Source organism: Cynara cardunculus, assembly GCF_001531365.2.
Source record: "Cynara cardunculus var. scolymus isolate 2C chromosome LG 1, CcrdV1, whole genome shotgun sequence".
NCBI lineage: Eukaryota > Viridiplantae > Streptophyta > Magnoliopsida > Asterales > Asteraceae > Cynara > Cynara cardunculus.
The window spans coordinates 7,247,844-7,260,470 of record NC_037528.1 but is presented as its reverse complement, the minus strand read 5'-3'; the positions used below and the strand labels follow the sequence as shown (position 1 = coordinate 7,260,470).

The window sequence follows — 12,627 nt, the reverse complement described above, 5'->3', positions numbered from 1 at the left end:
TTTCTCTCTTCACTATATAGTTAAAAGAGAATTTCCAATATTTAAAGTTTTTTCTATATTTTTTTTATTCTAAAGAATAAGATAATAGATTTATTAAAAATATATAAACAAAAACTTGATTTCTTTATTTTAAAGAATCTTTAAAAATGCCTGACTTTTGTTTGTCATTTGAAATCACGCACGCACAAACATTTCCTCTTCAAAATCAAAACAATAAAGGGTAAACCATTCATGGACAAATTTAACCCCATCATATCTTGTGTTGGTGATAAGTTGGATTAAATTTGCATAAATGCTCATTAGTTCATATAAAATGACCATAACTTAAAAAGTTTAAGGACCAAAGTTGCTATAAAACTGGTAATTGAGGACCATTTGTGTAACTTATGGTTTGCACTTTGCAATATGTGGCTGGGTTTCCCTACTTCCCTTTCGAACCCTTAAACCCCCAAAATTCTCAAGAACATATGCGGGGAGTTAGACCACTGCAAGCAAGAACCAGTTTTAATCTACGCAGGATGATGACGATGACGACAACTGATGAAAATTGCATTCCTGTTCATTTATCAGTTCGTATATTTTGCTCAAATTTGTGTAAGATTTCTTCCACTGGATTTTCTCATTCAAATAAGAGATACCATTCTTATGGAATCGCAAGTAAGTCTAATCCCCTTCCCAATGACCTGACCATCGCTGATGCATTAAGTTTATTCGATCAGATGTTTTATGACCGACCCCTTCCCTCTATTCAAGACTTTTGCCGATTATTAACTCGTATTGTTAAAATGAAACATTATTTCACAGCCATTTCTCTAATTCAACGGTTTGACTTATTAGGTCTTCGCCCTTTGATCAAACCCACAATTTATACGTTTACTATTGCAATCAATTGTTTGTGCCACTTGAATAGAGTGATTTTCGGCTTTTCTGTGTTTGGTAAAGCCTTGAAACTTGGTTATGAGCCAGATTGCACTACATTTACCATTTTGATCAGAGGGCTTTGTAAGCTAGGTGAAATCCATCAAGCAGTCAAATTGTTTGACCAATTCGTGGAAAACAGGTTTCAACCGAGTGTAGTTACTTATGGAACACTTATAAATGGGCTATGCAAATCGGGGGATATGCCTGCTGCTATGATTTTGCTCAGGAGGATGAGCGAATCAAGAACGTGCCCACCCGACACCATGGTTTACAGCACAATTATAGACAGCCTCTGCAAGAGTAGACAACTTAATGAGGCTTTTCATCTCTTTTATGAAATGATTGGAAAAGGCATTTCCCCTGATATTGTGACTTATACTTGCTTAATTAAAGCATTATGTTATTGCAAATTATGGGAAGAAGTCAAGATTTTGATAGAGGAGATGTTCACTCAAAGAATCTCATCAAATGTACACACTTTTAGCATTTTAGTAGATGGATTATGTAAAGAAGGCAGGGTAACAGAAGCACACAATCTTGTTGCATTGATGATAAAGATTGATCAAATGCCGAATACCATCACTTACAATTCTTTGATGGATGGATATTGTTTGATTGGAAGAGTGGATGATGCAAGAAAGTTGCTTGATGTCATGATTGATAATAACTGTGCTCCATCTGTCATTAGTTATAGCATATTGATCAATGGGTACTGTAAGGCTAAAAGGGTAGATGAGGCCTTGATTCTATTTAAGGGTATGTCTGAAAAGGGGATTGATCCTAATGCCATTACATACACTATCATGATCGATGGATTTTGTAAGAAGGGGAAACTAAATGAAGCCAATGAGTTGTTCTCGAGGATGAAGAACAGTGGTTGCTTACCTGATGCTTGGACTTATAACACGATTTTGCGGGGAACACTTCTTAACAATCAAACATCAAAGGCGATTCAGTTTCTTGAAAGTATGAAGAACAGTGGCTTCTCTGTAGATGTGTATACTACAGGTTTGTTGATTAACTACTTGTCGAATGAGCAATTGGATGCTTCGTCTACGTACATGCTTGAGGATGTTATAAAGGCCGAGGGATAATTCAATCCATGTCAGGGTGCAGCGTTTCTCGTCTTTTTAGAGCGTTCGGCTATCGTGTTAGATTCTTCTATAATGGTAGTTTTTATAACAAAAATGGCAGGCAATACTTATGTGTACATATATATAAAAGTGGAACACTCAAAGTACTTGAATACCTTGTATACATGGTTATAGAAATATATAATATCTAGAGTATGGTTCTCCAAAATTTTGGGGTTTAAATGTTGTGTTTGTTACTTCTCTCCACTCTATTTTCTTTTCCCTGTTATGCCATCTGCTTGTTTCTGTCATAGGCCACCTTTGCTTCTTCTTGTTTTGTTTGGCTTGTTATTTATGTGTAGATATTAGTGATGGTGAAAAACTGGTCCCGGGCCGGGCCTGATCGGTCCCTGGCTTTTTCAAAACCGGCTATAACCGGTCCCGGTCAAAAATGGTAAGACCGATCAAGGTGGTTCACAACCGGTCCCCGTCCCAAGCATTAAAAAATAATTTTTTTTAATGATATATATTTTTAATACATTGTAAAAATTGTAATTGGGTAACTCAAATACACTTTAAAAATGCGTTTTATTATAATTAAAATTACATTGTCTTACAAAAATACATTATAAAAATTATTTGAAAAAACATTTATTCATCAATCATCGTCGGTATCCCATGTCGGATTGATTTGAAGAGTTCCATTGTCTTGAATTCTTCTAATAGCCTCCTGGTCGTCAATGTCATCAATGTCGAGTTCCTCATCATCGTCATATGGTGAGTAAATGCGTCGGTATCGGTAGTTGGTGGCGTACTTAGTTCCATTGCGATTTCATTTTCTTCAAAATTTTCTTCCACCGGTTCAATCGCTATCTCTAACGATGTCGTGTGTTGAATTCTATCAACGCTATCTATAACACCCTATATTAGATAAATCTCAATATTTCAGCCTTAAATGCAAATATTTATGAATAATTCAAGTACTCCAGTAGTTGTTACAATTAGTGAAACATCTTAATTATAAGACTAAACAAGCTAGTGATGAGTTGTTAAAACTAGAAGTGTGTTGGCAAGTCTAGTAAGCATGACTAAGCAAGCTAGTGATGAGTTGTTAAACCTAGAAGTGTATTGGCAAGTCTAGTAAGCATGAATAAGTAAACTAGTGATGAGTTGTTAAGGCTAGGAGTGTGTTGGCAAGTCTAGTAAAAATATGAGTTGGCAAGACTATTGATTACAAGACAAGTCTAGGAAGCATGACAAGGAGTACTAAAAGCATGAGTTGTATAGGATCTCTTATCCTTAGAGATGAGTTGTCAAGATTCTCTTTATCTTTATTGATGAGGTGTCAAACTCTCATAAGAGTACAATTTTAAGAGCCAACAATGAATTTATCTATAAATAGCGATTTAAGGGTTACTATTTATGCATACCAAAAATAAGAAATTTCCCTATATATACATTATTAAGCTTGAAGAAAGGAATCAACGGAAAAAGTAGACAAATCAAGGTAAGTACTTATGTGATTTATGAGATACATGCATGCTATATATAAAAGTATTTTATGCATTACAAGTTATGTTGGCATGCTTGTTTTACATGAAAATATTGATACACATGCATATTCAAGATATGCATGATGACATGTTCTAATACAAGTATACACGCAAAACATGAAAATCATTTACATGTTATCATATGTGTTACACAAGACATGAACATTTTTACATGTTATGTATAACCATAATATCCAACATACGGGATATTACAAGAAGGACATCTTGCAAATGGACCTTATAGGGCAGCCTTTTATGGACCCGGGGGTTAGCAAACCTCAAGACAAGTATGGTATACATGCATGTGACAAGTGAGATCTCACAAGAATGTTTTATGCATGATAAAGAATAGCATTTTATGAATGTTTATGCATGATAATAAAAAATATTTTATACATGATCAAGAACTTTCATGAATTATCATTCACAAAATATCATGAAAATTTCCCATTCATGAAAACATAAATGCTAAGCTTATAGCTTATAGCTTATCTCATGTACGCATCTCAGGAAAGAAATAAGAAGGATTTGCATAAAGTAATATGGTTTTAGTTGAAAAGCAAGTTTTGTTGTAATACAAACTATGGTTACGTTTCCGCTAAGTAATTTCTTCTTTGATGTAATTTCAAGATATGTTATAAATAAAGCTAATTCAAGTTCAGATTCAAGATTTAATAGTTTTATTATGTAGTAATGGCACACAATATATAAGGACGTGGGGCATTACACTATCCAAGTAATCCTTCAAACAGATGCAACGTTCCACGGACTCCGGGCTTAATCTTGTCCGACGTATGGAAATGATCCTGCCACTAAAAGAAAAAGTAGAGGTTCTAACTGTCGATCCCTCAACCGGTCCTTTGCCGGTCCCGGGCCAGGCCGGGACGATTTGACCATCACTAGATATGTACAAAAAGGCCCACCCCAAACCCCAGGTTTAGTAAATTCGATCCCGAGCCCTGCCTTAAAGCTCGAGCCAATTTTCTAGCCCCGGCTAAAGACTAGACTGAAAAATCTAAACGGACCCTTTTTCAAACTCAAAGCAAGAGGCCAGGCCCGAAAAAGCACGGTTATTGAAAAACGGAGTTGGAAGACCCGAGTCTTGTGAATATCTTGTTATGCGTTCATATGATGTCATTGAGTTTTCCACTAATTTACAAGATTGTGACCTTGCTTTTTGGATCGTTGATCATATTCTGTGTGATCTAAAAGCCATATTTTAAACAAAGGGGTGTAGTATTTTAAAAAAACATTTAATTTTCTTTATTTCTTAAATTGTATTTTCATGCGTCATTTATATTATTTTTATGTTTTCGTTTATTAAATAAATTCGATTTAAATTATTGTTAAAAGTAAAATGTGTCTTATTTGTTATCGAAATAGCAAAAGGTCACGTTTAAATCACAAAACGAAAAAATCTCCTTGTTTTTGTTTGCAAATATGTTGCTTCCATGGGTGGAATATTATGACATATGAGTGAGACCGGTGCGGTCGGGACGTCCGGAGGGTGGCAAATTCCCTTTTTTATTTGACGAAAGATATACGACAGATTAATGTGTCAAATCAAAATAATAGATGTCGATAAATTCGAGCACATTCACACAACTAGAAATGGAAATGAAAATAGAGTATGTCCTTCAGCTGCTACCGTTTAAATCTGCGACTCCGGTTATCGCTTGCTGAAAGCAAACAGCAACGGGTTAGTGTAATGTAGATAAACGAAACTGATAGGTTGCATAATGTTGTATGGTACCTTTATGCATGACAAGGTGTACTGCACATCGCTCGCGGATACTTGGTGGTGGATGACGATTCTAACCCTGCACCATGTCGTACCAACATCATTTCCCCTTTCTATTAACTATAAACTAGTTATCTACTAAGGGTATGGTTACAAAACACTTGCTGCTTTTTACTGGGTAAGTGATGCTGACCCGGTAAGAATAATGTTGTTTACCCACACCTCTGACTGAGATGCTGTTCCAGTAAAGGATCAAGAGCCTTGCTTACCGGTTAGCTCTTACCCAATTTGTGTGGGTAAACAGCCCCTAAGTAATGCAAGTTTACGACTTTTTGAACAATTACTAGATCACTGCATACCTGGATGAGCTATCGGGCATCAAAAGTATACCATGCTCCTCCAAAATTTGGCCTAACTTCAATGCTGTAATATGCGAACCCTCTAATATGTCAAAATAGACCTGTTCAAAAGCTGAATATTAGATGTGATCTTGGACAGTTGAAATACTAGGATTCTTATAATCATATGAGCAATTCGACTGCTTACGATATTTGTTTCCACAGAAGCTGCATCCACTCTGAGCCCCTTTATTTTGTTTATCCCCTCTGGAAAAACAAGATCCATAAGTACTTCCTTTCCGAATACAGTTTTGACCTTTTCGAGGTCAACTTGTCTAATTCTTATTTGAAATTTATACGAGTTCTTTACATTTTTCAGACTAAAACAAAGGGTACAAAATTAAAGATTGGTGGGTAGTCGAATTTAACAAAAACCCATATCTATTTGCATCTAAAGTAGTTTGCTTGACCTTAAAGATCCTTTAAGTAGTGTATTACCAGCTAAAGTCTTGGCATTCTTGTGATCGGTCCCAAGCTTTCCAACGTTTTCTTGTAACGCAACAAGAGCAGCCGCACATAGGATGCCGACCTGTCTCATTCCGCCCCCCAATGTTTTCCGCAGAATCCTTGCCTACGTAAATGAAGTGTGGAGTTTATAACGCAAAACGAAATTATTGACCGAAAGTCCAGAATAAAATGCAGACTACTGCTTGTTTCAAGACTACAAGATACCCTGTCAATGAAGCTTTTGGTCCCAACAATAACACTTCCAACTGGTGCACCAAGCCCTTTTGACAAACATACCTGAAGATAATTAACCATCAATTCCACTTCATAAATGAACGAAATGCTTATGAGTTCCATATTTTATTTACTATCTATTCTTGTTTCACTTTTATAATGGTGGTACGAAAAAGGGTTTTGAAAGTAAGACCACCATACCGAAACCGAATCAGCAGCCTGTACAAGCCTATGAACAGGAACACCGAGAGCCTGAAAGCAAATTTACAAAATCAATCAATGGCAAATGAGTTTCAAGCTTCAAAAGTCAGAAGTAAACAATTGCAAAATGATGGATCAAGAAAATCCAATCTAAATATTGTGGTTATAATAATACTTTTGATTTTTTAATTTGATAAATATGCCTTCTGAATCATATGGGTCCTCCCTAAAGTGCAATGAGAAAGAGGTTAAGATGATAACAAAAGGTTTCTTTAACTCACAACAGATGCATTAAAGATACGAGCCCCATCAATGTGAAGCTTTAACCCATGCTTTTTTGCAAGCTCCCCAACCTGGTCCGTGTACTCTACAGAAAGACATCTGCCACCGGAGCTGAATCATCAAGTAATCTCTGTTAGACATTTCACCATACACCTTGGATACAGTATAAAAACGAAAGCCAAATTCGTACTTAGCATGCGAATTCTCAAGGCAAATAAGCCTAGTTTTTGGGTAACAAATCTCAAAGGCAGGGTTTCGAATTGCAGACTGGATTAGATCGATATCAATAGTCCCATCTTCATTATTCGGTACAGGTCTCGGATGAACACCGCCAATGGTTGAAATCCCACCATTTTCGTATATGTGGATGTGAGAATTATTACCAAGAATCACTTCACTTCCCCTGATCTCACAGTGAACTAGAACACTGATAAGATTACCCATGGTCCCTGAAGGAACAAAAAGTGCAGCCTCTTTGCCTGTAATTCGGGCCATCTCTGTCTCTAGCTGTCGGGCCGTCGGGTCGTAAATCAAAACATCATCATCCACTTCAGCCTTCGCCATCGCCAGTCTCATTGTTTCGGTGGGTTTCGTCACCGTGTCTGACCGGAGATCTATCGTTCTGGTCACCATGGCTGCCGGAAAAAGTTATATCATAACAAATTAATAATATTACGGAATTAATAAGCCATATGTCACGGTTTAGAATCATATATGCTTCCCCTAATTTCACGGATGACTGATCCTAATTACCAGGACTCTAAGACTGTTGTAGTAAAAAATTAAACACTAAACAAACACGATTTCCAGATTCTTCAGATTGAATTTTTTTCAAAAATAACATTCACCAAATAATGAAATGAATCCCAATTTTGAAACACCATGAACGGTGGAGTATACGACATACCTTGATCGAAATCCTTCAATTTGGCAAAATTTGAACGAATGAATCCTATCCGACAGAAGAAGCAAACACACACAGAAATAGAATCTACAAAATGAAAACGATTGATTGAGATAGGAATTCAGGAGAGTCTTGAAGAAAACAGGGAATTGAAACTCAACAACAACAAAAAGATTCTCAAAACAAAAACAGGAAAGAAAAAGACCAAAATTTACATCACCAGAACCTGTAGAATCGAAAGAATCCAAGAGAAAGGCACCAAGTCAGTGGGATCGCATCACCCACAAAAACAAAAAGCAATAAAGATTGGGTAAGCGAGGAAGATGGCATGATCGTAGACGGCCACATCATGTATATATACACATGCATGCAATTGCAAACTTGCATCACGCAACTTTGAAAGCAACGTTTGATCCAAGTCCTGGTTGGGTGGCTCATAAAATTCCAATTACTTTTTTATTTTATTTTTACCCAATTTTACAATCTCAAAACAAAATTTTACTTCTAATTCTTATTTTAAATAATTAATTATTAGGTAACTACTAGTTGTGTACTTGTGCAATGCGGTTGGAGCAGTAAATTTTAATGATTTTGAAGTTTCACTGGTTTTATTAGAAAAGATTTAACGATGATATAAGTTACACTTGGTCTTTACATATTAATACAATTTGAATAAATACGAGTTATGATTCCAATTACAGTCTATCGATGAAAAAAATTGTATGACGGTTTAAAATCCAATATATCTAAAATCCAACATATTTAAACGACTCCACAGACATGTTCGATTACACCAAGAGCAAAGAATCAAGAGATCGAGAGCGAAACCGAGAGTTTTAGAGCAATTGAATGGGAGATGAATATAATAACTTTTAATAACTCATGGCGAATATCAGTTTGAATGGGGGATGGGGAGAAGACATAGAGGTATGAGAAGGTAAAAACATGAGTGAAATGTGTCAAAAGTATCTTGGAAATATAAAAAGAAAAGATAATAATGTGCATTGGTAACTTCTGTTATATTTTTTTTTAATTGTAGATCAAAAGATTTTAAGACTGAATGCATAAAGTAGTAGTACCTAATGAATTATGAGTTGTTTTTAAGACCCTTAAGACTTTGTGCATAAATGTATAATACTTTGTGCATTAAAAATTGTTTTTAAGATTTTTGATAAATCTGGTTTATAAGGTAGTATAGATTATCATTATTATTTTTTCCAAGTAAGATGTCAACTTTTTTGGGACAGAAAAAAGTAGAAATTTTCTATAAAAAATATATACGATCACGTGCTTCTAGACAGATGATGTTCGAAGTCGAAATTCAGAAGTTCCACTGATACTACAAAGATACTAAAACTATTATTTCATCTCAAAACAATTATCAGGGTTTTTATTTTTGGTATGTATATATTTTTATTTTTGTTTAAGTCGAATTTTACTTATTCATTTCATTAACAATTAATAACTTTTATATTCGTACCAGTAACGTCTTTGAACTCACGTTTGTTTTTATGTTAAGGAACTAATATACAGTAAAAGCCATAAAAACGTACGTGTGACCAAACGAGTAGAAATCAGTTAAAAAGAGTAAATTTTGTATCATTAACTTTAATTTTTTAATAAGTTTGATTTGTATGGAGTGATTTTGGGTACGGTGATATTAATTCATCTCTATGACACTTTATGGGTTGTATACTAAAGTCTATTTAAAAATATTAATACATTGATTTGTTGACGGATTTGTAATAATAAAATAATATTTTTGATAAAAGAAATAATAATACGTCATCACTTTTATTGTTTTTGTAAAAAATTTGTAACGTAATATCCTTTATTGGAAGTTATACAACCGTATACATATGTCTTTCGATATTTTTATGCTACTTTTATATTTACTGATTGTTATGATGCCATGTTCCAACAACGGTCCTTAATTGTTAGAAGTGCTTTTGAAAGTACCTTATAATAAATTTTTCGTACTAAAATAAGCCACCATCATATATGTCCAAACTTTAATAAAGAAAATAGGTACCTAAATTAACTTTAGTTTTAGTCAATGACGAAACCGAGAAGAAATATGCATGTTTAATGAATGATAAAAATAAACATGTGTATATATGTGCATATGTGTGTGTGTGTGTGTATATATATATATATATATATATATGTAAATGGATTCAAAAAATATACTAACAATAAGAGAAAATGGTAATGACTAATTGAGATGATTAAATTCGAATATGAATCGTTATTTTTTAGATCCCACAGTCGATAAAAATTATTTTTTCTTGGTTTATGTTCATTTACAAATGATTTTAAAATTGTTTAAATCTCATAAATACTTTATAATAAATAAAAATCGAAGACTAATTTAATTTGGTATGAACCACGTTAAAAATAGAACCATAAGGATGGTGCTTGATTAATTTGAGTTTGGTTTTAAAGGTCAAATGTATCATGAGATCTTAGGTTTAAATCTAAGGAGAAATAAAATTCCTTTGTGGCCATGGAGGTTCAAATACGATGACTCCAAATTATCTGAAAAATAAATGATCATTCTAAGATTGATTGACTCATATAACGGATTGGATATTTAGGTTAATAAAAAAACCATGTCAAAAATAGTAAAGTCCAGATTGGATGATGATAATAGGTAGGACGTAGGAGTGGGGCGACTTCCACGTAAGGCTGAATCGTCCAATTTCATCTTATTGGATGGATGCCATGCACTTTTGATTCAATCATTCTATCTTCCTTTTCCTTTTGCTTTCCCTTTTAATGTTTATTCACTCTTTAAACGTATAACTCATTTGATAATGAAAATGACAACTTTGTTAAAATATAAGATAGATTTTGAATACGATTCGATCTTTACTTGTAGGATGTTAGCTTCAACTGCTGAATGAGACAAAAAAATGTGCCCTTGCATTAGTGTTTTTTAAAGACAGATCTCGTATGAGCAAGTTTGAGTTGTCGATAATCAACTTTTAGCTATGTTTATGTAAGATAAATATCATGGATTAAACAAATAAATCCAAGTCTTAAATATGTATATTAAGTAATAATGTATTATAAACGATTCAAAAGTAAATCGGTTTTTTACTTATTGAATATGATTTTTAATCAGAAAAGTATCGCTTTTGTTTAAAATAAAAATACTTGTCTCTCAACAAATATACGAGAAAATTAGTACAAAAGCTTAATTTGGACCGAGACAATTGGTGAATGAAATCAGACCGAAAATGATAAAACTAGGTTTGTTTCTTGGTATTTTAATTTATTCATTCTTGTTTAAAATTCGTTGAAAATACTGGTTTTTTGCTAGATAATTTTTTTGTTAGAAGCTAATTTATATGTATATATATATATATATATTAAAAACAACGAATTAACCTTATATTTGAAAAGCTGTTAGAGTCAACTGTCCAATGAAATTACCTACTTATTGAACCTCGAAAACTGATTGAACAATCGCATAATTTAAAAATATATATAAAGTTAATAACCAAACCGAACGACTAAAAAACGAATTTAATCAACAGAATAATACCCTTATATATCTTCTTTCTTAACAACATTACACGAGATTCTTTGAAATTTTTGACATTTTAATGATAATCATATCATCATGTACAAGTCTTGCCAAACATCGTATATTAGATATGCAACCTACATAAATTTAATTATCTATTTGTAACATAAAGGGAGAAATTTGAACTTTTCATCATTTTTAATCTCATTTCCATGCATGAATTGCGTTTTTGAAATGAATTGATCCGATGCATCTTGATGCACCTGATAAGTGTTGAAATTTGATTAAGATTGATTCAAATTTAGAAATATCTTCTTACACTTCTCGGTCCTTATAACATAATATTTAAATCTAGAGATGGTAACGGGGCGGGGACCTCAATCCCCGTCCCCGTCCCGATATCCGATATTTGTCCCCATCCCCACCGGAGAATTTGATCACATCCTCATCTATGTCCCCAAAGGGGAAACGAACATTTTTTTTTCTTGTTTGTATAAGTTTTTTTTTTAAAAAAAATCAAATGTGTGAAACGCTACACATGTTTAAATCTCACGTTTTTCCAATAAACCTAAAACCAAAAGAAATTTAATTTAATATAAAAAATATACATCATCATATAATAATTAATAAATCGATTTTTTTTTTAATTTAATCTAAAAAATTAACGTCACATGTACCAAAACATGTTGAGTAATATTCAACATCTAGTAATATCTAAAATATATCGAAATAGAAATTACCATTACCGATTTAATATAAATAAATAATATATAATATAATTTATCAATTAATATATATACTGGTACGGGGCGAGGGGGAAGTGTGATGCCCGTCCCCGGTTTGAGCCAAATGGGGATCCCTGTCCCTGTCCCCAAGGCCCGGTTTAATGAGAATCCCCGTCCCCGATCGGGGCGAATAGACCGGGTTCCCCGACGGGTCGGGGCTAATTCCCGTGCCTATTTAAACCAGATAATAATAATCTTTTATAAATTGACCATTTAGATTTTGGTCATAAATATTTGGGCCAAATGTTATTTGTCTAATGGGCTGTTTTATTTCTGAATTTGGACTATTTAAATTTAAATGCGTGTTGATATCAGCAAAAGAATCATCTCCCGTAAAATAATAATACATTTGAGGATGAATTTTTTTATCTGAAAAAAATGTCAATAAATATCGTTAAAATTATTACAACTGTGTATTTTTGAACGTCAAACGATTAAACGATTACTTCATCCCGTTTGCAATCTAGTTCTAGAAAATGGAAAATTGATTATTAAGTCATTCATCTTAATTTTAATTTAAAATTTATCTATATTATATTATAAAAATTTAACAAAA

At 33.5% G+C, this 12,627-nt stretch overlaps 2 protein-coding genes across 3 annotated transcripts; one reads left to right on the top strand and one right to left on the bottom strand.

Moving 5' to 3' along the window:
* The first annotated feature begins 473 nt into the window (after positions 1 to 473).
* Positions 474 to 2,223, top strand: LOC112523077 (putative pentatricopeptide repeat-containing protein At1g12700, mitochondrial). Its single transcript, XM_025132521.1, has one exon. It carries the CDS (start codon positions 519 to 521, stop codon positions 2,013 to 2,015), a length of 1,497 nt encoding a protein of 498 aa, XP_024988289.1. The 5' UTR covers positions 474 to 518; the 3' UTR covers positions 2,016 to 2,223.
* A 2,833-nt stretch (positions 2,224 to 5,056) lies between these two features.
* LOC112516851 (probable low-specificity L-threonine aldolase 1) lies at positions 5,057 to 8,047 on the bottom strand. Of its 2 annotated transcripts, none has more exons than XM_025124088.1 (11): positions 7,981 to 8,047; positions 7,758 to 7,841; positions 7,041 to 7,485; positions 6,850 to 6,961; positions 6,569 to 6,619; positions 6,359 to 6,430; positions 6,125 to 6,257; positions 5,835 to 5,893; positions 5,648 to 5,748; positions 5,301 to 5,367; positions 5,057 to 5,226 (listed from the first exon to the last, which is right to left on the bottom strand). In XM_025124088.1, exons 3-11 carry the CDS (start codon positions 7,481 to 7,483, stop codon positions 5,185 to 5,187), a joined length of 1,080 nt encoding a protein of 359 aa, XP_024979856.1. In that variant the 5' UTR covers positions 7,484 to 7,485; positions 7,758 to 7,841; positions 7,981 to 8,047; the 3' UTR covers positions 5,057 to 5,184. The 2 variants fall into 2 exon arrangements, with proteins under 2 accessions (XP_024979856.1, XP_024979862.1); XM_025124094.1 differs by having other exon boundaries at positions 7,970 to 8,024.
* Between the last annotated feature and the right edge of the window lie 4,580 nt (positions 8,048 to 12,627).